The sequence below is a fragment of the Rhinolophus sinicus genome, chromosome 1, assembly GCF_057876585.1.
Source record: "Rhinolophus sinicus isolate RSI-liver-muscle chromosome 1, RSI-T2T, whole genome shotgun sequence".
NCBI classification, from domain to species: domain Eukaryota; kingdom Metazoa; phylum Chordata; class Mammalia; order Chiroptera; family Rhinolophidae; genus Rhinolophus; species Rhinolophus sinicus.
The window spans coordinates 165,727,391-165,754,145 of NC_142501.1; the positions used below are offsets into that span (position 1 = coordinate 165,727,391).

At 35.6% G+C, this 26,755-nt stretch overlaps 1 protein-coding gene across 2 annotated transcripts in view; it reads left to right on the forward strand.

The window, feature by feature from the left end:
* The window catches only part of GPAT3 (glycerol-3-phosphate acyltransferase 3), a 54,760-nt gene that overhangs the window by 18,727 nt on the left and 9,278 nt on the right, over positions 1-26,755 (forward strand). For both annotated transcript variants that reach the window (XM_019731307.3, XM_019731306.3), the window contains exons 4-7: positions 16,736-17,006; positions 21,029-21,103; positions 21,635-21,724; positions 23,615-23,708. In XM_019731307.3, the coding sequence (XP_019586866.2) occupies positions 16,736-17,006; positions 21,029-21,103; positions 21,635-21,724; positions 23,615-23,708 (530 nt within the window). The remainder of the gene's footprint in view (positions 1-16,735; positions 17,007-21,028; positions 21,104-21,634; positions 21,725-23,614; positions 23,709-26,755) is intronic.

Sequence of the window (26,755 nt, forward strand, 5' to 3'; positions counted from 1 at the left end):
TCGTGGTTTAAGCAGAGAGGGCATTAATAATGAATTCCAGAGACCATCCCTTAAAAAAAAAAAAAAGATGAAGACCAGAGAGTACAGAGTTTGCATAATTAATAACATGCCCCTGCTTGGTAGGCTATGTAAAGTACTTAAAAGTCTTTGCAAAGGTAAGTGCATGTTCCTTTTTTCCAAGAGTGGTAAGCTTTTTGTTTAAGTTAGTGTTAAGTTAGTGTTAAGCATCTATTAGTGTGTCATGCATATTCGTATACTTCCCTTCCTCTTCCTGCCTCTGCAATGACGTTGGCACAGATGTACTCAAATGAATGAACATCCGCATTTTCAATGACTCATGTCCAAACACAGTTTACTTTCCAATCAGTGGGCAACCCACATGAAGCCTTCACACAGATGTCAAGTACGTGATGCTGCAGGCATTGCAAAACCCCAGCGTGTGACAGTGCTCATCTGTCATACACGATAAGCATGTGCTCAAGGTTGCTAATCAATAAAGCATTCGTGTAAGGGTATGTGTGCAAGGAGAGAGAAAAACAGGCGTTTTGTAATCGGCAAAAGGAACTAACTTTCCACCCCCCTTTTAGGGTTAAAAAAAAGGGGGAGGACGTTCCCTTGCCATTCCCCCCTTACCCCCATAGGACAAGCCAGCCATTGTGCCATTTAGCACATGCCGGATTTAATTTTAGCAACTTTGAATTTCATAAGTTTGATGTAACTTGGTCTTATTTATTTATTTATTTATTTATTTATTTATTTGCGTATAATCAGTTAAGACATACCCTGCATCTTATAATGAATGGAGTTAGTGGTTCATGGGCTCAAGGAAAACAACAAAAAAGAAACAATGGAGTTCTGCTGATGTGAAAAATTTTGAATGATTTTAGGAAAAGGGGTGTCATGTGGAAGAAATTGTAAGCAAAAGCAGGAGTGCAGGAGAGCCTAGGACATATTAGGGACCCAAGAACTGATTTGGTGTGGCGGGAGCCAGGATCAATGAAGGTGAGTTGAGGTGGAAGCAACTGAGATTGAATATTTAGTTTTAAGTCAAATCCTAAAAAGCTTTGAATGCCAGACTATGAAATTACTTTCTTAGATGAAGGGATCTCAAAATTTTGGGAAGACCGAACTGGTAGCTTTGGGGAGTGAGGTAAGACAGGAAGGGGTTGAGGGAAGTAGTGATGGGAGACAGGAAGGCATTCTGGAAGGTATTGGGACCTGACTCAGAGCAGTGGGGTTGGTGGAGAGCTGGAGTATCCAGGCAGACGTGTAAAAATGTGAGCCTTGGGGAAGAGCTCAGGACAATAGATACACATTTGGGAGTTATTTGCAGAAGGTGAAAGTTGAAATGATGGATTTAATGAACTCACAGAGAGTGAAAGACATTTACAAAGGCTATAGAAAAATCATCATAGGAAAGGGGAAGGAGGAGATAAATGAACCACACAAAGATCAACCAGGAAAGAGAATAAGAGCAGAGGTAATGGAAACTAAGAGGAGAGTTCTAACTTGATGTTTTCTCTTTCTCCTCATTCCTCTGCCCACTGATACTCTTTTGTGCTATGTTTTTCTCCCAGGAATAATAGACGTTGTCTATCAACTCCTTTTCCGAAGTAGAAACATTGAATACCTTATCTGTAAACTGCTTTTCTGTGAGTGTATACACATATGAGATAAGGGATTACTCGGGACGTCTAAAGTTAACTTAAGAAATTAAGTATTTTTGGGTAAGACTGGAAGTACAAGGGTGTCACTAGTCATGTGGAAAGTGATCATAACACCGTTTCACATTGTTCCATCTTTACAATTCTGACGACATACTGAGCCATCAGGCCAATGTGATTCTTGGAGTTCTAGCAGATGAACTCACAAAGGACATATGTGTACAAGTTTTTGAACATTTTAAATTTGTCTTTATGCATCTTTCAAACATTTTTGTTTTTTCATAAGTAATACATTCTCATAGTTCAAAACTTGTAGCAATTTAAAAACATATGCTTTGATAAGTGTAGCTTCAACCCCTGTTACTGTCTACCTCTACCCATGTTAGTTTCTTATGGATCTTTCCAGTATTTTGTTAGCTATTACAAACATGGTATTATAATGCAAATACTTATTATTTCCTTGACTTGCTAACACCAAAGATAACGTACGCTAAACACTATTCTGAGCCTTGTGTTTTTCCCTTGTAATATATCCTATAGTCCTTTCTGAATTATTACTTAAAAAATTTCTTCTTTTTAAACAACTAATAAGAAATTGTATTGTCTGAATGCAAATGGTGACTTTTACCGGTAGTTCTCGACCTTTTGCTATTAAAAAAAAGCCAAAATATATATATCTGTAACATGAATTCCACATAACATAATCTGTGACTTATATGGGATTGCTCTGTAAAAGAGAATTTGTAATTTTGATTGACATTGCCAAATTGCCCTTCATTAATGATTGTACTATTTGTACTTCCATTTGGAGTGTATGCAAGTGGCTATTTCCCCATTGCTTCACCAGTGGTGTAAACATATGTCAAACTTTTGGATTTGTGCCAGTCTGATAGGTGAGAAGTTGAAACTCAGTTTAGTCTTAATCTGCATTTCTCTTATAAACAGTTCGTGTTTAAGGGCATTTGTACACGGTTCATGTTTAAGGGCATTTCTTTTTCTGGGAATTATCTACTCATGTCTTTTGACCATTTGTCCATTTCTCTTTGATTTCTAAGACCTTTTCATGTGTTAAATTAATAAGCTTTTGTCGGTACTGAGATACAAATATTTCTTTCAGTTTGTGATTTGTATTTTTTTCCTTTGCTTATCATGCTTCTTCCTATGCAGATAATTTTCGTTTTTATGTTGTCAAATTTATCAATATTTTCTTTTTATAGTTTCTGGATTTTGAGTTTTGTAGTAGAAAGATTTTCCCTCTGCCCATTTTAGGGGAATCTTCAGTGTTTTCTTTGATTACGTTTATGGTTTTTTTTTTTATATTTAATTCTTTGATTCATTTATTCTGGTGTATGTGCCCGTATGACTACCCAGTTGTTGCAGCACTCTGTATGAAAACATTCATCTTCACCAGACTTGTTTGCGGTGCATCTTTAATAATTTCCTGAATTTTGGTATATGTGTTTGGATCTCTTTCGGAACTTTCTATTCTGTTTCGTTTGTTTACTTGTCTTCTCAGGCACGGGTTTCATGTTGTTTTAGTTATTGACATCTTAGTACATTGTTTTAATATCTGGTGGGGATAGTTGTTCTTGTTTGCTTTTCCCTTACAAAATTTTCTTCTTTATTCTTGCCAGCTTATTTTTTCATATGATCTTGACATTCACCTTGTCTCTGATCCAGAGGAAATAGAACTACCTATGTTTATTGGAGTTGTATGAACTTTGTAAATATACCGAGAGAGGCTTGATATTACCTATGTTGAGTCTTACTCTCCAAGGACATTCTGTCCTTCCATTTGTTTAGGTGTTCTTTTATATCCTTCAGAGATGTTTTAAAGTTTTTCTCAGATAAGTTTTGTACATTTCCTCTTAAGTTTATATTTCCGGTTGCTTTTTAAAATAGAGTGTCTTCTTCCATCATATTGGTAACTGATTGTTGTTCATATATTGGAAAACTTTTGATTTTAATAAGGTAGAAGGATATAGAAGTAAGAATTCTCATAATGTATGTAGGTTTTCTCAGATGTCCTTGGTTCTCTTTTTTCAGGTATGCCATTATTTTATTTCAAATAGTGATAGTTTTATCACTTCTTAGTCAACTTTTGTTTGTATTTTATTTTCTAGTTTTTACTTCATTTCTCTCACTTGTCTAATTATGTTGGCTGCTACTTCAGTACAGTGTTGAGTGGCAGTGATGCTAGTTGTCATTCCTGTTGGGGATGAGCCATAGTGCCTTCAGTATCCTCCCAGGAAGCATCATGTTGGATTTGATCTAGCTCTCCATCTTATGTTAAATAATTGTTGATTCTTGTTTTGTTATTTTAAACCAAAACGGGATCAAATATATGGTGGTGGAAGGAGAACTGACTCTGAGTGGTGACCACACAATGTGATATATAGATGATATATTACTGAATTGTACACCTGAAACTTATGTAACTTTGCTAACCATTGTCACTTCAATAAACTTTAATTTAAAAAAAAAAAGAATGTTGAATTTTTCATGTATTTTCAGCATCATTGGTGATGAATATGTATTTTCCCCTTAGACAAATTATGGTAAATTGCATTCATTAATAGCTTAATATTTGAGTCATCTTTGCATTTATGGATTGAACATTGCCTGATTATAATGTGCTGCTGGAGTTAGGCTTTTTGCAATTGGTCTTTTTACTTGAGATTAGTATATTATCTACCTACCTACTTTCTTCCCTTGGGTAAAGTTTTTTTACTCCCCACATTATTTCATTTGTGCCAATGTATCTCTATAAAGCGTTCATCTCTTGATGTCAGTATTAGTAAAGTTATTTTAGTAGAAAACTGTCTATTTTCCCCAGATTTTTATTTAATTCATTTGCACAGGACTTCGTGCAAAGTTGTTTCTTAGGATTCTTATAATTTTCTGTTTGTTATTTCTTTTTTGTAAATTCTTATTTTTATTATATGCGGGCTTTCTCCCACCTTTGTTTTTTCTTAGTTGGATTAAGTAAACTCTCAGTATCCCTGGGGGATTGGTTCCAGGAACCCCCTCAGATACCAAAATCTTCAGATGCTCAAGTCCCTTACATAAATTAATGGCATAGTACTTGCATATAATTTACGCATATCCTCTGTATACTTTAAGTCATCGCTAGATTATATACAATACTTACAACAATGTAAATGCAGCATAAATAGCTGTTACACTGTATTGTTAAGGGAATAATGACAATAAAAAAGTCTGTACATGTTTAGTACAGACACAACCATCATAGACCTAACTGCGTAGTACTCATCAATAACAATGTAACAATTTTTTTCCGAATATTTTTGATCCACGGTTGGTTGAATCTGTAGATGCCAGATATGGAGTGCCGATTGTAGTGGGGTATATAGATGTTTAAGTAAACTTTACCCTTTTTCATGTAAAAAAATAAAATAAAAAAGTTGGTTGTAAGTCTTAAAATGTGCCAAGTGGGGAAACATTACTGGTGGGGTGGGGAGCATGAGTAATAGTTTCATAACTACTGAGGAGTAGTTTCATATGAGGAACAGTTTCATAACTCTAATGCTTTTTTAAAAAAAAACTAGGCAATCATGATTGAGTAGCTCTTAGGAAAACGAGTGGAGATGCTAAGTTAGCATTTATTTTGAGCACATTTCACGTATATGACAAGTTGTGATTGTCATGATTTTGCCCCTTTTTCTTTTTTGGACCTGTTATATGCTGCATAATAATCTAGTTCTTCTAAAGCAGTTTTGCTGCTACAGGGACACTCATGAAACTTTTATGCAGTGAATTGTTTTCATCGTGCATGATATTCTAATTCTTTGTTTCTCATCCTCTCCAATCCCTCCACTTCCAAGAATAGAGAAACTTCAAACCTTAAAAACAAAACAAAAAAAATGATTTGGCCATCAGAAACTCCTCCTATGAGTACATTGCTAATTTGGCCATCAAATAGATAAAATATAATTAATAATAGGTGAAATAAGCCAACAGATGTTAATAGTGTCTGTGAACTCTCAATGTTCTACTACTTATTGGTAATAATTGGTTCTTTCATCCTAAGTATTTTTCCTTCTAAATTATTTTTATTTGTAAGGTGAATAGTTTAACATAGATCTGTTGCTTGTAGCAACAAAATATTAATGAGATTCAGAGGTACAGGCAAATTCAGGTATTGTGGGAGCCTGAAGTTAATTTGGAGGCCTTCATTAAGAAAACATATACACAAAATTAGTGCGCGACCTTGGAAGGGGCCGTGCAGGTGAGGAGACTGAAGCTTAACCTTATTAGCTTCATGATCAATCTATCTTTGGCTCAGAGACTTGAACTCAAACCTGGAGTCATGGCTGAGGACGTAGCAGGGTTTCTCAGCCTTTGAGTCCAAAAGAGATAGAGGTTGTTTTCTACAAACTTTGGCTGGGTGGTGGTCCAGGTTAATGAAGATCAACAAGAGGTAGAAGGTTTTAGAATATTTCTTATTTATTTATTTATTTATTTATTTATTTATTTATTTATTTATTTATTATTAGTTTCAGGTGCACAAGACAAAGCAAAACTTACACGTTTATCATTTATATCCCTCATACTGTGTGAAGCCCCCTCCCCCCATCCACTATCCCTCTGTACGTTCCCCAAATTAATTTTCAAAACCCCGTGGTCATCTTGTGGTTACCGACTATTTTCTAAACCTCTCACCTTCCCCTTATCCCCACCCCCCGCCCCTCTAGCAACCCTCAGTTTTTCCTCCATGTTTCTTAATAGCAATAATAATAAAGCATCAAGAGTGATTATCCTTTGTAAATCTTGAGTAACCTCAAGATGCATGAGGAAGCTGCTTCTGTCTCAGAGAGGACTTGGAAGCATGCGTAAGGCACTAGCAGGATATGTGTGCTGAGGTTGCAGAGTCATAAGTTGGACAGAACAGCCTCCTCGGAGAACTCAGATTTGGCTGGACTACAGAACTGGGAGAACATTGAGTGGACCGGCTGTTTTTTGTTAGGCTTATTGTGGGAAGGCCCAGAGACCTTACCAAATGGAAATCAGATGGGTTCTAAGCTATAAAAGATTCCTGCCCCACATTATGCTAAGTCAGTCAGACAAAGTAAGTCAGACGCAGAAAGACAAATATATGGTCTGATTTCTATGTGGAATCTAAAAAAAGTCAAACTCATAGAAACAAAGAATAGGTTGGTGGTTGCCAGAAGCAGGGGATGCGGGTGGGGGTGTCAGAGAAATGGGTGAAATTCCAGTTGTAAGATTAACAAGTCCTGGCGATGTAATGTGCAACACGGTGACTACAGTTAATGATACTGTTTTATATATTTGGAAGTTGCTAAGAGAGTAGATCTTAAACATTCTTCCCACAGGAAAAAGTTGTAACTCTGTAAGGTGATGGACGTTAACTAAACTTACTGTGGTGACCATTTGGCAATGTATACATATATCAAATCATTATATTGTAAACCTAAAACTAAAACAGTATTATATGTCAATTATCTCAATAAAATGAGAAAAAAAGATTCTTGCCCTGGTAAAATATACATATATAGTGACGTGAGTTACAGTTTTCTGGGAAGAATGATCAAGCCTAAGTCAATTAGTGACAAGTACACATACAGATTAATGATAGATGGAGACCACATGTAAGTTTTCCTGCATCAATTAAAGTTCCATGTCTTCCCTCAAAGGTAAGAGAAATACTAGGAAGACCTACTATTTAGTGCTTTCTGTTTAGCAAGGAAGAATGGGAGCTGATGTGGAGTTGATGGGAAAGATCTGAGTTATTTGGGGTTTGTCCAAGGGCAAGTGTTGGATAGAGTGACATGGAATTTGAGGCTTTAGGATATGAGGAAGCATTTAGTTTTGGAGTCACAGCCAGACTTAGTTTCAAATCCTGGCTCTGTTGTTAATTTTCTTTGTGGCCCTGGGCAAATGACTCCACCCCTGGAGACTGTTTCCTTATCTGTAAATGTGATAATAGGATTATGGGGATTACACAAGTATATATGTCAAGGGTTTAACAGTCGGTCTGGCATCAGGAAACATTCAGTAAATGTCAACTGGCTTCTACTTTAGGAAGGAAGATTTAAAAATATTCACAGGAAGGTTGGCTAGAGCCTCTTATTGGGATTATAGGTAGAAATTGGGGGAGATTTTTAAAAGTAATATTTTTCTGATATTTAAAAATTGTGGCATACCAAACAAAAAAAAAAAAAAGAGAAAAAGAAAACATCTGAAATACATGGCTTAAGTCAAGTATATTAAAATACAAACTTTGATATGAGAAAATACACTAAGCAAAAACACGTTAACATTTGTTGATTTGGGTGGTGTTAAATTTTCTGTACTGTTTCAACTTTCAATAGTAAAATACAAATGGTTTTAAAAGAATCAGTATCTAAAACAAAACAAAAAAAAATTGTGGTATAATTTACATACATTAAAATGCACAACTATATGAATTTTTCCATATTATAAACCTATGTGACCACCACCCAGATCCAGCTAAAGAACATATCCACAATCTTAAAGTTCTTTCAAGCCTCTGCCCAATGTATATCACACATCCCTCAGTCCCTGTTGTAACCTCTCTTCTCATTTCTGTCGTGAACGGTTTTTCCTATCTTGGAAATTCACATAAATGGAATCATACAGTATGTGTTTTTTTGTATCTGTTTTATCCCTCAGTATAATGTTTATGAGATTTCTTTATGCTGTTGCGTGAATCAGTGGATTTTTAAAAAGTGCTGTGGAGTATTCCTTTTACAAATACATAACAATTTGTTTATCCATTATTATGTTTGACATTTGAGTTATTCCCAGTTTTTAGCCTTTAGGAGTAAAGTTCCTATGACCATTGTTGAACAGATTCTCGGGAAATTATTTGTTTTCTTGGGTACATACCTTGAAGTGGGATTACCAGGTCACAGGGTAAGCAAGTGTGTTAGAAATGACTAAATGGCATTCCAAAATGATTGTACACTCTCAGAGCAACATGTACAAGTTACATTCGCTTGCTCCATAGCCTCTTCAACACTGGGTGTTTTGGGACTTTTTAGCCATTCTGGTGGGTGTGTAATAGTACCTCATATTGGTTTTAAAAATAGCATTTTAAGTACATTTTTCTTACTATGTAAAATAATATATATACTTTATTGAAAAATTAGAGTTTGAGGAAGTATAAATAAGAAAATTAAAAGTCATCCATATGAAATTGCATTACCCAGAAAAGACCTAATATTCTGAAGTATTTTACCATTCATATATATTTTTTAACTGTAGTTGATATTTTAGTTAAGTAGTTGGGCCCTGATATCTATATTTTTATAGATTCCAAAAATATTCTGATATACAACCATGCTTGAGAACTACCGAATTGTTTCAATGCCTTTCCCCCACCCCCTTATATTTTAGTGCTTGGCCTGGTGACTGAATGACTGACTGAATGAATGAATGTTTCTGATTTAGATGAAGAAACTGATTCCCAACTAAATTAACTTTTCAAATGAATTTCTTAAATGGATTTTTTAAAAAATAGCATTCATTTTTTAAAAGTAAAGAGAAGAGTACAATTAATCACCTTATACCCATCCCCCAAATTCAACAAGAATTTGCTTCATGTATCCTTTTTTCAGTTTTACCTTTGTGGAAGTATTTTTTAAATTAAAGTTTTAATGACAGATGTAGTATGTGAGCAATGTAGAAAATTAGAGAATACAGGTAAGCAATTAGAAACAGCATATTCTCACCTTCATGTATGGCCTCTCATGGAAGTATCTTAAAGTTAATTCTAGATATTATGTCATTTTACTTTAAGTACTTCAGTGTGCATCTCAAAAAATGGACTTTTAAAAAACACAACCCTGATGCCATTATCACACTTAACTAAGTTAATAACAATAAAATGGATTTTTAAAAAGTACATAGGAATGAAAACAGTGGTAATTAGGAACACAAAGGATTCATTGTGACATAAGCATAGTCAAATCGCCTAATTTATATGCTAGAAATTGTAACTTGACTAATGGCCCAGGGAAGTTTTTGGACATACTGGTAGTATATCGAGAGCTTAGCCTTGCAATGTTACAGCTAAATGACTGTGGCAAAAGGTGGACTGGAAACCTGTGTAGTGGGTGACTATGTAGTTGATGTACTGATTAATGTCGTAATGTGTGTGGTGATGAATTGGAGAAGAATGTGGACAGAGATTGGTGCTATGTTTCAGGGATCTGTCCTTGGCTCTGGCTTATTGGAATTGTATAAAGACCTTCCAATCTTTAACTATTTACAACTAAGTAATTGCTTAAATATGGGTCTCCAGTAATTGCTTAAATATTATCTCCAGAGCTTGGTATTGAATATTTCTCTTCTTTAATCCCAGCAGCACTGGTCTGCCTCACTCCCCAGCCCCCATCACCATATTTTTTATTTGTACAACTATTTTACCTTGGCCTCTTCTTTAATCCAGCCAAACACATGTATGGATAAAAAAGGTAATTGGGGCATGGGAGGGAAGAATGTAGGCCTGGCTTCCTTGCAAAGGACCAGACTCCTTCCTAGAGCTCCTCATGCCAGGATAAAGCCCTCACAATCAAGAGCAGGTTCTGGGAGAGATGAACTCCCCCTGACCAATCACTTAATTAAAAATTAGGTAGGGAGGGTGGCTGGATGGCTCGGTTGGTTAGAGTGTGAGCTCTGTACAACAGGGTTGCTGGTTCGATTCCCACATGAGCCAATGAGTTGTGCCCCCCTACAGCTAGATTGAAGGATGATGACTTGTAGCTGATGGGCCCTGGAGAAACACACTGTTCCCCAATATTCCCCAATAAAATTAAAAAACAAAATGTTTAAAAATTAAAATACAAATTGGGTACGGAGATATAAAGTAAACTTCTTTTAAAAAAAGGGAAGTAGTATTTATTGAATCCTGTAATGGGTAAATCACTGAAATAGGAGATTCACAGATATTGCCTACTTCAATTCTTTTTTTTTAAAAAAGTAATAAGAACACAATGTGAGATCTACCCTCTAAACACATTTTAAGTGTACAATACAGTATTATTAACTATAAGCAATATTGCACAGTAAAATTTTTTAAAGAATTGAAGCATAACATACATTGATAAGAGTGTAAAATTATAAATGTACAACTTGATGAATTTCTTAAAGTGAAATTTCCCAGTACTCCAGAAAGTTCCCTTCATACCCCATCTAAGTCACTACAGGACAAGGAAGTATATTTTTGTTAATTCCAAATTAGATTTAATTTTAAAATTCTCTATAGAAAAAGTGCTGAAGAAGATTTCTATTTCACAGTACTGCTACTTTAAGATCACCGATGGTTTTGGGTTAATCAGGCTTATGGCTAGATAACATTCTAACTCAAACAGACTAATTCAAACAAAGTTTCCATGAGAGAGTGTGTTTTGAACTCTGAGCTTTTGACTTTTAGAATATAACCCATTGGTAGCTTAAGAGCAACTTCTGTATATGCCTATTATATCCACTTTTGGTCTGTAGTGGGCCCTGATTTTCCCTAATTGCTGACCTAGAAAGCATGCTTTTATAACTGGAGTATGAAAAAACTAGTGTGATTTATAAATGGGCAGTTACTCCCAGAGTTCACTCAGCTAATTTAGAGTTAATTATATTTGAGATGGTTTTAACTTCAGTCTCCATTTCTTTTAACAGGACTTTTATAGCTGGTATTATTTATGTACCAGTGACTTGCTAAAGGCACAGGGGCACAGGGCAGCTTGTGCAATTAATCTCTTGCATTAGATAGAGATGGTTGTTCTAATTTTATTTTCATCCAAGCATGGACCTTGTCATGTTGGCCAGAGCATTTGGTATAAGGACAGAGTTCAAATGTTTATTATGGCTTTACTTTTTTAAGCTGACTTGTGAAACAAAAGGAAATGTTTCCTAGAATCAGGGTTTTACCATGAAGGATCATGATTAATTAACTGCTAATAATTGGGTTTCCTTAAAGACAATAAAAACCAATATAAAAATGTGTCTGTACTAGTTAAATCTGATATGTATTTATATCTACATTTTGAATACTGTTGGCCACTTATGAACATTTCTTGGGGCCAAAAGAAATATTTCCTCTCTTTCTAACCTGCACTTTGATGCCTAAAACATGGTATATGTCCTGTATATGGTGATTGAATTGAATGTTTGTTTTCTATCAGAAGTTTATACTTAGGGTGAATTGAATCAGTCATTTTAACCCTCAGTAGTCAATATATTTCAGGAAGGAAGTAACATTATATAGTCAGTAGTGCCGCTTTTGACATCTAATTTTATAATAATACCCGTTTTCAGATTTTCGTATGCCTTATTAAAGAGCTCTTAAGATGGTACCTGCTTTCTCACAACAGAGATCTTCATCTTCGGGGCAACTTTCAGTTCTGTGTTATTTATTTATTTATTTATTTATTTATTTATTTATTTATTTATTTATTTATAGCACATGCGTAGCTATCCCTTAGGTTTTTTTTGGTTGTTTTTTTTTTAAATAAATTTTATTGGGGAATATTGGGAAACAGTGTGTTTCTCCAAGGCCCATCAGCTCCAAGTCATTGTCCTTCAATCTAGTTGTGGAGGGCACAGCTCAGCTCTAAGTCCAGTTGACGTTTTCAATCTTTAGTTGCAGGGGGTGCAGCCCACCATCCCATGTAACTGAACAAGAAACCTTGTTGTTGAGAGCTCGAGCTCTAACCAACTGAGCCATCAGCCACCCCTCCGAAGCGTAGCAGCAGCTCATTGTCTTCAATCTAGTTGTAGAGGGCGCAGCTCACTGGTACATGTGGGAATTGAACCGGCAACCCTGTTATTCAGAGCTCACGCTCTAACCAACTGAGCCATCTGGCTGCCCACCCATAATTTAATAAATAAAACTGGACAGAAACAATCAAATTCTCCTGTGTATCCCACCCTGATTCCATTACCCTGCCAACCCCTCAAACTATTACTCTGATTTTGATGTTTATTATTTTTGTACATATTTTCACACTTCCCCTAAACAAGTGTGTATCCTTAAACAATACATAGTATTTATTGTTTTGCATTATTCAAACTCTGTAAAAATACCACTTTTCATATTATCATTCTGAGTTGTTTGTTCATTCTGATGTTTACAAATTATCTAAGTTGATAAATGTTCTAGTTAATTTCTTTTAACTCCTGTGTAGTATGCACTATCTATATCCATCTTTTTTCATATGAGCTGCCATTTATTATTTGAGACATAATTGATATAAACATAATTAGTCTCAGTGTACAACATAATGATTGGATATTTGCATGTATTGTTATATGTCCATCTCGCTAATGAATCTTTAACTTGATTATATTAATTTGCTATTGCAAACAATGTAGTAAAATTTTCTTATATATGTCTACTTGTGCACAATTTTATAAGAATCTAGAGTACAAGGGGAAAAGATCTTCCTTAGGAATGCAAAATAATAAATGAAAAAGGAATGAAGGAGTGATAAAATACTATTTTAAAAGACACACAGTCCCACTTTATTCAGGCAAAAATCAATAGTTCCTAATACCATTGGGTGAAAGTTTGAGGAGCAGGATATTTCCATAATCTCAAAGCATCTCCCCTTTATAGATAGTTGTAGATAATAAGTATCTACTTATTAATCAAAAAGAGAAAAGCACTAACTTTACAGTGGGGAAACCTGGTAAGCACTAACTACCTTAAACCAAGTGATCAAAGTTCAATGTCACCAATCATGGGACTGATATCATGTGCCTCCCGATGTGATGCACTGAGAAGGATATAACATCACTTACATACTATTTCTGTCAGAAGTGTATATAGCTTGCCTCTAATAATGAGGAGACATAAAATTAACCCAAATTAAGAGACATTCTACAAAATAAATGGCTTGTACTCTTAAATAATACCAATATCTTGAAAAGCAAGGAAAGGCTGAGGAACCTTTGTATATTATAGAGACTACAGAGACTTGATCTATAACTGTAATTAATGTATGATCCAGGATTGAATCCTGGACCAGAAAAAAATCCTATGGAGGGATACTATTGGGTTAATTGTCAAAATCTGAATAAGTTCAATGTCACCAATCATGATACATGTATTACAGTATTGTCATTTACTGACATTTTCCTAATTTTGATCATTGTACTGTGATTAAATAAGTGAAGTTCTGTGTCCTAAGGAAATCTCTGGTGAAATATTTGGGGGTAAAGGATATGATGTTTGTAATTTATTTTCAAGTATTTCAGAAAAAAAGGATCTGTTTATACATATAGAGATAGAACAATAAAGCAAATGTGTCAAAATGTTGGTAATTAGTAAATCTGGGTGAAGTGGACTATTGTTGCCATTCTGTATATTTGAAATTACTGAACAAAAATCTTCCTGAAGTATACCTGGGAGTAGAATTGCTGGGTCTTGGGCTATGGATATCTTTCAATTTACTAGACAGTGCCAAATTGTTTTCCAGTGTGGGTGTACTAATTATATTCCCATTGCTCCAAATCTTTATCAACACTTGATATTATTCAATTTAATATTTTTATTAGTCTTTATGGGTCTGAAGTAGTATCTCACTGAGGTTTCAGTTTACATTTCTCTCATAATAGTGAAGCTGAATATCTTTTAAATGTTTAGTCATTAAGGCTTACTCTTTTTATGAATTGCTTGCCATATTCTTAGCTAATTTTTTTACTGGGTCCTTTGACTTTTTCTTATTAATTTTTTCTATGTCTTAATATGTTCTGGAAATGAATCCTTTGTCAATTAGATGCATTGCAGTTACCCCCATACTTTTAAAAGAGGCTTAACAAAAATATAAAACTGAGCTATATTTTATTTGAGTTACCCAGAATAAAGTAGGTCAGGGGGCAGAGAAAATATTGCACATCAAGTGTGTAAGAGGTAGGGGCCTGGATTCTATTTAGAGATCTTTTCTCTCCTGGCTCAGTTAAATAATATGAGGCAACTTGAACTTGAATTTTTATCTCTGGCCCCTCTGAAAAAGGTTATTTTTAGAAGGGCTGTCCGAGATCTCAAGTGTATTTCATTCAGAGATTTGCTGAATAACTTGTTCTTCCCTCCTCGTCTAGACTTAAAAAAAAAAAAAAAAAAAAAAAAAAAAAAAAAAAATCCTTATATTGCTAAATAATGAAAGTACACGGCTAAATACTGACCATTACTTGGATTGAGTAACTTGTTCTGAGTGGTACGGCAGTGCCTAAGAACAAGATGGTATTTCAGTAGAGATACTATCTTGGTTCATTGTCTAATACAAATTAAACCCTTTTCAGAGATTGTGGAGAAAGATTAAACCTCTTAGACTTGACTACTGAAAAAGATAATCTAATGATCATTCAAGACCTTTATTGCGCTAATTTTTAAGGTTATTAGGTATTAGCTTTGTATATGGGCAAAAACAAACAAAAACCACCCCAAAACCCGAAAAGTAACATCATAAAACTTTAGCCCTGAGAGGAAATAGAGATTATCCCATCCCCACTCCCCCATTTTATGAAGGAAGACACCAAATTAGGTGACTTATCTGTTAGCCACAGTCATAGAGCTGGTGGTTGTCCTAAACAAAACTTGACTTTGGACTCCAGGTCCTCTTTAACTTTCTACTCCAGTGCATTATGCTGCCAATTCCTTAAAAAAACTGATATATTACAGCTCCTTATATGGATGCACAAACAGGTTCTCCAGAGAATAAATCACATAGCACTCTTCACTTTCCTCATTCATTTCCTGGGAAACTGGGAAGTGAGAAAATCAAAGGGGATCTTTTGTCAGGGAGTTTAACATTTTAGTCACCTTAAAAGAAAAGACTTTTCTAATATAGGAAATGAATTCCTTTGTGACAGATCCCAGAGGGACAAATGGAGAGTCCTTATATAGCTACTCAGTTATTCTTCGAAGCTCTTCTCATCTATTATTCTTATTCAGTAGTTAGAACTGGGTGGCAGTAGTTATTTTTCAATTTACAAAATTTATACTACTTTAAAAATCTTTGAATTATTTTCTTTATTGAATAACAGTATAAAGAGGAAAATCTAATTGTGGAGATAACCACTGAATGTTTCCTTCTTGACATTTTTTCTGTGTGCATACATATATATATATGAATATATATATTTCATAGAGTTAAACTATAGTTTTAAATTCTGCCTTCTTCACTTAACATTAGAGTATTTATTAATGGATGTATTGTATTTCATTGTCTGGATTGACAATAATGAAAATGCTACAGTGAATATTCTTGCCTACATTTCTGATTATTTTCTTATGATAGATTCCTAGAATTGGAATTATTGAATAATCAGCAAAACTATAGTTTCTTCATGACAAACAGATTTTGACAAAGTTCTTATAGTTCCATATTCATACAAATTGATTATGAGAGTACTTGTATTATTTCTGTCATTGAAATTTATGATTAAGAAAAATGCTGATTTAATAATGTAAACAGGCCTGTCTTTATCTAGTTCACATTTCTTTGATTACTAGAAAAAAGATTTTAATATATTTATTAACTATTTATGTTGCTTCTATTAATTCAGTTGACTTTGCTTACTTTTCTAAGGGGGCTGTGTTGTTCTTAGTAGATAATTTTTATATACTAAAAACTTCAACCATTTGCCATTTGTGGTACCTTTTGCCATTTGCCATATCTTTTGCCATTTTGCTTGCTTTTTGGCTTTATTGTTTTTATCAGGGGAAAACAGAACTCTTTATTTTTACAGTCTAGATCTATACTTGGGGAGAGTTTGTTTTTTCTTTCTGTGAGTTCTTTCCCTAATGGAGTGTAGGGAGGAAATACAAGCAAGAGGGTTATTGAGGATCCAAATTCCTCTGGAATGAACTGAAATCATTGAGTAGAGGCCATTTCATGCGGACTCAATAATTTCACCTCTTTCCCACTATAGTTGCTTGTTTTTTATTTCTGAATTCTGCTTTATGCTACCTATTACATTTATTTACATGTCTTCTGCACAGTTTTCCTTTTGGTCAGTTGTTCTTATGTCCTGTGGCATTTTCTCATATCCTGATGCTTTCTTTTAAGGTATTATCCAAAGAGATGAGTCACCCATGGAAAAAGGGCTCTCTGGTCTGCGAGGAAGGGACTTTGAGCTGTCTGACGTGTTTTATTTCTCCAAGAAGGGATTGGAAGCCATTGTGGAAGATGAAGTGACCCAGAGGTTCTCCTCAGAGGAGCTAGTATCATGGAATCTCCTTACAAGGACCAATATAAATTTCCAGTACATCAGTCTGCGGCTCACCTTGGTGTGGGTGCTGGGTGTCATAGTACGCTACTGTTTCCTACTACCTCTGAGGTATGTCTCCTGCCCCGTATTTTTGAAGGTATAATTGGTTCACCTTTCTTTTAAAATCATGTTATGTATTCACCACATGAGACTATTATGATACTAATCGCACTCCTTTCCACTTAGAAAACACCACCAAATGTTACCTCCATACGAAAGTATTGAGTATCTGTTCTTTCACATTTTTCCCCAAATGAAGGTGTGTATAAGTATTCAGAATCCAATGTATGTCAGTCTGGAACTATGTTACTCTTTCAGTCACAGATAATTTGATGATGGATAGAAAAGAGAAGTGAGAAAAAAGGAGAGAGAGGATGATTTACAATTTTTCATTCACTTGTGTGTCAACCAAACTATAACTGCCTCTCTTTGCTGGTCTGTAGCAGCTCATAGCTGCAGAGAAGAGAAAACATTCCTGAGAGTGTTTACCACATGGGAGAGAACCATTCAGAAGAGTAAATTTGTTTCATCCAATTCCATTATGATCATTCACTTTTCTTATTAAAAGTTCCACAGCTGGGTCTCCTTCTGGTTCTAACTTTGAGTGCCACTTGATGAGGAGGTACCCTTAAGCCCAGTTGACTGGAACTGTGGTATGGAACACAAGACTAGAAGAGGTGACACTGGGCAGTGGGATGAAGTGCAAGTGATCAAGGTCTTTTTAGCACCATGGTAATAGGTAAAAAGTATGTGTGCCAATCACAGCATTTCTGTTGATTATCTTGCTTCATTTCCCTGGACATGGACTTGGCATCCTCTCAGTAGAGCTTTCCAGGCAGTGGCTACCAGCCAACAAAATTGGCACATTAGTTGAAACCTCTTTACCGTCCCTAGGGTGGTCTATACTTGCCTCATTCAGGTTTACTACAACGGAGGAGATTGCTTAAGTATAGGCAAAGGCACATTTCTAAGAAGCTCTTTGTGTTTCCTTGTGCTCATGGGGCCAGTGTCTAGATGTTGGGGCATGGTACATCTTTTGGGACTCATTTCAGCTGTGATAACAAAGTGAAATTCAAGGTTTCACATATACTTTTGCTCGAACCTTATGCCAGTCTTCCCGAAGTGGAGATCGTGTACTCTGGGCATACACAAGACTATCCGTTGGTGTACAGGAAGGAAATATTTGAGCTTTTATTTATGGGCTGTGTCTAGTCTATGTATAATTAAAGCTCCCATTTATTCTTTTTTTTTTTTAAAAGATTTTATTGGGGAAGGGGAACAAGACTTTATTGGGGAACAGAGTGTATTTCCAGGCCTTTTTTTTTTTTTTTTCCCCAAGTCAAGTTGTTGTCCTTTCAATCTTAGTTGTGGAGGGTGCCGTTCAGCTTCAAGTTGTTGTCCTTTCAGTCTTAGTCGTGGAGGGCGCAGCTCAGCTCCAGGTCCAGTTGCCATTTTCTAGTTGCAGGGGGTGCTGCCCACCATCCCTTGCAGGAGTCGAGGAATCGAGCTGGCAACCTTGTGGTTGAGAGGATGTGCTCCAACCAACTGAACCATCCGGGAGCTCAGCGGCAGCTCAGCTCAAGGTGCCGTGTTCAATCTTAGTTGCAGGGGGCGCTGCCCATCATCCCTTGCAGGACTCGAGGGATTGAACTGGCAACCTTGTGGTTGAGAGCCCACTGGCCCATGTGGGAATCGAACTGGCAGCCTTTGGAGTTAGGAGCATGGAGCTCCAACTGCCTGAGCCAGCGGACCGGCCCAGCTCCCATTTATTGTTTTTATTCTTAAAAAGAAATGAAACTTCAGTAAAGTTGAATATATAGATTAGCTCTTATACCTTCACTTCATCCATGGGTCAGGCACCTTATCCAAGGCAACCTGAGGGAAGAGTGAGGATTTTACAACACAGAGTACGTGAGATCCTTCATTCGTTGGTTAACTTTCACCTGCCATGGGTGCCCAGTGAAAGGTATTATGATTCTATTATCTAGTTTACACTAAACTAATGTTCACAAAATAGATAAGTGACATAAAAGATTTTTGCAAAGAAACAACAGATTTAAGATAATCCAGTAATGTAAGCACCCAAGAACAAGATGGCAGAGTTGAGAGTCCTACTTTTCGTACACACTCTTCATTATGAAAGAATTGCTTTGTAAATGGTTTTTAAAAGAAGGAGTTGCTACAAAGTGAGCATTTAAAAAACAGATTGTGCTAAAATTGATTGTGTTGATGGTTGCACAACTCTGTGAATATGACAAAAATCACTTAGTTGTAGATTTTAAATGGGCGAGTTTTATGGTATGTGAATTGTAGCTCAGTAAAGCTCCTAAAAAAACAGATTGTTGGGCTGGCCCGGTGGCTCAGGCAGTTAGAGCTCCGTGCTCCTAACTCTGAAGGCTGCTGGTTCGATTCCCACATGGGCCAGTGGGCTCTCAACCACAAGGCTGCCAGTTCGATTTCTCGACTCCCGCAAGGGATGGTGGGCAGCACCCCTGCAACTAGAAAATGGCAACTGGACCTGGAGCTGAGCTGCGCCCTCCACAACTAAGATTGAAAGGACAACTTGAAGCTGAACGGCACCCTCCACAACTAAGATTGGAAGGACAATAGCTTGACTTGGAAAAAAGGCCTAGAAGTACACACTGTTCCCCAATAAAGTCTTGTTCCCCAATAAAAAATACAACAACAACAAACAAACAAACAAAAAAACAAACAAAACAGATTGTTGAAACCCGTGTCATCTACGAGAGCTCTCATGTTGACTCCCTTAAACTAGGAAACAGAATTTTCTGGCCTGTTAATCTAACAAATAAAAACTTTCAGTCATTTTGAACACAATTGTTGAACATGATAAAATGTAACTCCTTCTGATTTAATGTGTAGGAACAAATGATTCTCATTAAGGCAAGAAAGTAAAACATATTAAAACTTTTGCATAATTGATGGATGAGACTAAAACAATGACTTAGTTATTACATCAGTGACCGACATGAAAATATGGCATCTAAAGAAATCTGAGTCTGACCTTGAAATTCCTGTGTCAAAAGATTTTAAACCAAGAATTTAAAATCTTAGCAACATTTTTATAAGGATGCCCTATCGATTTGGAAAGATGTAAAATCTCAACTTTTTCTTTTTTTGTTGTTGAGTAGTTCTATTTACATTTCTAAAAACGAGAGTGTTTTCTTTCTGAAGTGATTGAAAGGTATATTAAAAGCACTTTTCAAAAATGAGGAAGTGTCTATGTGGAGATTAGCGGTATGGTCAGGCATCTTGTGTACTAACTTCCAAGTTATCTTGAACCACACAAAGGGACAAATTAGATGTACACTAAGGAATTCCTACATGGTGATGCAATTTGATGTTCTTATTATAAAAGAGCCTTTACGTCTAATTTTCTTTCCATTTGCTATAAGTTTTAAATTCCTTTGAGAAAAATTTGAATTGTACCTTATTGTTCCCTGTCATTAAAAAAAACACAGAGAAACAAGTTATTTTCAGACCTTTTCAAGATATTTCCTTTTACAACCATATCATCCATACCAGAGTATCCTGAACAAAAAAAGATGACTTTCAACCTGAAATGACTCCTTTATATAATACAACACAACATAAAACTTTTTCTTGTATCATACAAGAAGTTAATATGTATGAATTTAAAATAATTCAGAATACTTTAACAATTAAAATAATTCAGAAAGGCAGAAGGGCGAGACTTTTAATTAATTCCCTTCACTAGCCTACTTAACCCTTTGATGATTATATAGATTGAACTTGACCGTTTTGTGAACCAATTTCCAGGTGTTCTCTATGCATCTATAGACTAGTTATGTGCTTGGTGTTATTTACAAAACGGTATCATTTTCTATATATTATTTTGAAACATTGCTTGTTTGCTCTTAAAATGTACCAAGGACCATTCTTCCATGTCAGAATATATAGAGTTACTCAATTCTTTTAATGGTTGGCCCATATTCCATAGCATGGGGGCTCCACAACTTCCTTACAGTTTCATTCTTTATGAACTTTTCAGTTATTTTCCTTTACCCCTACTAGTCAACTAAACTTTTGCATTACCTTTTCTTTTTCAGGGTTACCTTGGCTTTCATTGGGATCAGTTTGTTGGTTATTGGAACTACACTGGTTGGCCAGCTGCCAGACAGCAGGTGAAAATGTTTCCTTCCACCCAGCCGTAAATCGGATTGTCCCTTTTCTTAGCTGTGTCCACAAAGAGAACATTTGTCTGATTCCTATGTATTACATCAAATTTATGGCCTGAACACAATTGTTAAAATCCTGCTCACTCCATATTCGTAGTCTTTCTTTGATTTTCCATCATACTTTCTTATAAATTGTAAGAATTTGTGTTTTTCAAAGGGGAAAGAAAGAGTAGGAAGAAAATGAACTGAGGAACTCAAGGAAAGCAAGAGCGTCTTCTAGGATTGTCAAGCTCTTAAGGCTGAGATCAAAGAAGCTTCAGCTTGTCTTGGTCAGGATTTTATCATGATAGTCTAGTAGGGTGGGAGCTATTTTCCATTAGAGTTTTGTCCTAAATGCCTCAGTGAGACTATAAGATTTGAACTGTGCCTTTGTTTCAGAACACAATATGCTGCTGTGAAGGAGCACATTGAGGCTTTTATTGTATTGTTTCTTAGGAGTGCCCAGAACTGCACAATAAAATGTTTTCTTTCCTTTAGCCTCAAAAACTGGTTGAGTGAACTAGTCCACCTGACTTGCTGCCGGATCTGTGTGCGAGCCCTCTCTGGTACCATTCATTATCATAACAAGTGAGTGTCTGCTGGCTTCATGCCTGCCTTTCTCTGGGTAAATCCAGTGTGTGATCAACAGCAGTGGGTGGCAGGAAGCAGATGAAATAAGAGGACTTCCTGTGTGTTCATCTCTACTGCTTAGACCGTCATAGACATAGCAATGTACAAAAACAACTTTTAGAAAACAGTCCATTTAGGGAAGGAACATACTAATAAACATGAAATGACACTTAGTCATTGGGCATTTATGGTGTGCAGGCCAGGCCTATAAGAGATGATTTACAAATGAAGAAATGGAGGCTCTGGAATTGGTTGTCTAGGGTCACATAGCTAACATGGAGCAGATTTTGAACTGGGCCTATCTTGCTTAGACAGTGATGAAGGTGACAGGCCTGTAGCGTGGTGGAAGGAGGTCTAGCCCCAGAGACTAGAGGCCTGGTTTCTGGTCTCAGTCCTGCCACTTCTGAAATTCTGTAACAGAGCCTTAAAACAGAACATGACATTCTGCTTCCCTCACCCCTAATCATAGAGGATAAAGGTAGCTAAGTGAAATTATTACCTAAGTAATTTTGATTGCTTTTGAATTATTTTCTGTTAAAAAAATTTATTATTATTTTTACATTTAACATCATTGTTTTAAAAGTTATAGGACAGGCCTATTTTTTCCTGGATCTTTCTGTCTCATTTGTAGAAGGCAAACATTTTATCATTTGGCTTTCTCATGTGTTACCAACATCAAAGACCCCTTACGTTTCTAAAATTATATGATTTTGTGATTGAGCTATGAGTTTGGGGGTGAGGAGTAGAAGAAAATGCTTTGGTAGAAGTGTGAGCTGAGGAGATACCTTTTACAGAAAAGTGCTTTAATTTCATAGAGAGGAATTCATAACTTTTTATAGAATTGCTTCTAATTTTAAGGAATAGTTCTAAAGTTGTTACACATTTTTTCCCTTGTCTTTTCCATTTAAGCCCAAAGAAAACTATTTTGCTTCATTAGTGTCAAATGCTGGTTGAGTTCTAGGACAGAGGTCGGCAAACTAAACTATTGGACCATAGGCCCAATGGAACCAGCCATCTGTTTTTTTATTGGAATACAGCCATGCTCATTCATTTACATATTGTGTGAGGCTGCCTTTGTGCCAAAACAGCAGAGTCCAGTAGTTTTGACTGGGATTGGCTGGCTTTCAAAGCCTAGAGTATTTACTATCTGGCCCATGAGAGAAAAAGCTTGCCAACCTCTGCTTTAGGGGCATAGGAAGGAGGAAGGAAACTACAGTAAATTATTTTACTCAGTGGATCACCATGATGCCTCTATAGTGATGCTTATGAAGATTGAACTAATATGAAAATAACTTATAATAAAATAAATGAAACTTACATATCACAAAATTTGTTAAAGTTATGGAATGTTTGTAATTCAGTCTAATATTTCGAAGTTATTTTTTCATCATAAAAGGAAAATATGATTTTTATGAAAAACAACATAAATATATGTAAAGGAAAAATCATGTTTCCTTTCTCCTATACTCTTACCCCAATCCCATCATTATAGCCTAGAGATAACTTTTTTTCTAACATTTTATTATAAAAATTTTCAAACATACAGAAAAATGGAAGTTTCATTTCTTTTTTTTTTTTAATTTATTGGGGTGACAATTGTTAGTAAAATTACATAGATTTCAGGTGTACAATTCTGTATTACATCATCTATAAATCCCTTTGTGTATTCACCACCCAGAGTCAGTTCTCCAGAGAGATAACTTTTTTAAAGATGGACCCATATACTTCAAAACTTTATTTGTTTAATGGACTGTTTAAAACAAAATAGGATAAAATCTCTACATGCTGTTCTGCAAAATAGTGGCCATTTTTTCAAGGTTTAGTATACACCATTGTTTATAATTGCAGGCAGTACAGACCCCAGAAGGGAGGCATTTGTGTTGCCAACCATACCTCCCCAATCGATGTTTTGATCTTGACAACGGATGGATGCTATGCTATGGTAAGATCAGCTCTTTGATATTTTAAGGAGTTGCGTGTTTTGTGGATTGCTCAAACGTTTAATTTATTTTGGCACACATTAGAAAGTTAGTTTTATATTACAAAGTGACTGGGTTATATATATATTCTACTGTAGCGATACAGGTTATACAGTATATTTACATGAGGAATATATAGTGCAAAAAAAAGAAAGAAAATAGCCATTATATTTAAGGTAATAAAAATTTAACTTACTGAAATGTAGACAAGCTTGATGGGACTTTATGAAGTTGATTCCATCTTGCTTCTAAAATCCCTGGGATGTTTAATAACACTTTGAGACGTTAAAATCTTCCTCCGTAGAGCTGTACAAATCCCTTATCAGCCTGTTAGTTCTGTCTTCCTTCAGGGAGTCATATGTAATAATAATAATAATAATAATAATAAAATCTGGCTCGTTTTAATGAAGATCAAGCAAGAAAGGCAAATATTTATTTATACCACATTGCCTTTCTTAGTTCTTGCCCACAGCCACCAAAGAGAAGAAAACAACAAAACAAAACAAAAGCATACAACAAACCACAAAGCCCAAAGTAAAACCAAACACCTCAAAAGATCTTTTCATGGGATGAACCACATTCTGGTATTTTTTCAAGTCTGTGTTTTTCTATCGCCCTTAAAAACTTGTTAAGATTTCCTTCATCTCCTTTATGTCTGTGTCAGGTAAATTTCGGAGGATAATTAAAAATATCTTTTTCTGCGTGGTGGTAGATATGCCCTATGGTGTGTGGAATAGAATGATGGAGAGGGGTCCTGGAGAATCTTCCATCGTATCTCATGGTGATGCCTTGGTCTTTAAGAAGAGCAGATGGAATTTTTTTTACTTGTCAGCTGCAGTGACTGATAGTCTTGGTCTGGTGTACTTTTCTGGGAAGGCATTTGAAGGGAACCATTACTGATTAAGTGTCTGCTGTAGGGAGGAGAGTGGGGAGTTCTGGCACATGTGCTGGTATTTGACTATCCATGGGTTATACAATCACTGAGGGGGGTTTGAAAGTCTTTGTAAACACTTCTAAGTTATTGCCAGCTATTTACTCTGTCTAAAATATAAGTTCAGATGTATAATTAAATGGGCAACAACATTTTAACACGTTTTCAAATTTCTCAGTCATGGAGCTCTTTCTGAATCTAAGGAAGCTTTAAACAAACTCTGAAAAGACTTATGGGGACTGGTAGTTTTTAATCTTTTTTAGGTTAGGAATAAGTTAATGGTTATGTACCCTCCTCCTTGTTTTTTAGAAAAAACAAACAAACCACCACCATCACCGCGTGCATATGCATCACACAAACACAATTATGTGTGTAATTTCAAGATACTTATGGATCCCTGGAAAGCCCATCTAAGGACCCTCACGTTAAGAATTCTTGATAGACCCCCCCAGCGCAGTTCTGGGTGTGTATGTAATAATTCCTTGCAGTTATGTGGACAAGCACTTTCACATCCATTATATTTGACTTTCCCTGTAATTCAGTGAGGTTAGGGCTGAGATTTTGTTATAGATGAGAAAGCAGAGGTTCGGGCATTTTAACCAACTTGCCTAATCATGGCTTTGTGTTTCTACTGTATTCATTCTGTGTCCTGGTCAACAAATTGTTGGGCACAACTCATTTGTTACTGAGAGCCTCAGAATTTTCTTGGCATTTTCTATACTTTTTGATCATGTATAACTACAATTACATTATTAGCCATGGTTTAGGAAAGCATAATACCTATGGACTTTCCAAAGGGTTGAGTGATAGAAATCTAAAGCCAATTGGATTTAAAGAGGCATGAAGGCAGAAGTAGGAGGCAACTGTACTGCTACCCTCCAGAGGTCTCTTTTCGCTAAAGGATGTTCAAGACCCAATCCCGGTGTCTTTTCAAAAATTTTTTTTCATCCTAAACAAAGATGCAAAATGTTTCTTTTTTTAATTTAGAAGTATTTTCTGATTTTACAGATAAGGTATAAAAATATGAATGCTACATAGAACATCCATGTGCCCTTTATGCATATTTACCTATTGATAACATTTAGTCTCATTTGCTTTATCATTTGCATTTTCATACACTGGCTTTCTCTCTCGCTACATGAAAATGCATGTGAAATATTTATATTTTTAACATATTTGTATTTAATATTTCTAATATTATTTCTAACATTGATATAATATTGGAAATCTGACTCTATACCAATTGATCCAATTCATGGGGTTCCTTCCCTCAATCCATATTTGTATCTTCCTTTTTTTTTTTTTACAGTGAATATCTTATTTACCAACAATGTCAACTCATTTTCTCAATTCTATAATATATCCAAAATTGTTTCAGACTTGCTTCACCTGTTTTACTACAAAAAACAAATGTAAAAATAATTCGAGGTATTTTGCCGTTCTTCTTGGTACCCACCCAAGATGGAGGGTGTGTGGTCAAATACTATCTTTTTACATTTTTTGGATTTTTTCCCCCTCTTCCTTCAGTGCTGTTATTTTATTCATTTGAAATACAGTGGGGTTTATCTGTTTCAGTTTGCTAGTCCCATCCTTGTTGATTTAATTTGTTAAAATTTAAGACATTAACATGCTTTCAAATGTCAAAATTAAACAAAACAGCCATATTCACAGAAGCGTCACTCCCTCCCACGTCCGTTCTACCCCATCCCCCTACCCTTGTAAGTTTCCAGTTTCACTAGTTTTGGTTATTCTTTAATTTTGTAGCTGTAAACAAATATATGTGTATATTTTCCTTTCTGTCTTATACAAAAGGCAGTGTACTACATTTACTCTTTTAATTTGCTTTTTCCACTTAATAATACCTCCTGGAAATCACTCCTTCAGTCATAAATTTCAGCCTTTTTTCTTTTCCCAGCTGCATAGTACTCCATTTAGTGCATGCACCATAGTTTATTCATTTAATTTCCTACTTTTGGACATTTAGATAGCTTCTAAAATCTAATAAATGCTGTAATTAAAACCTTGTGCATTTGGATTTTCATTTTGTTGGAATGAAATGGTATATATTCAGGATAAGTT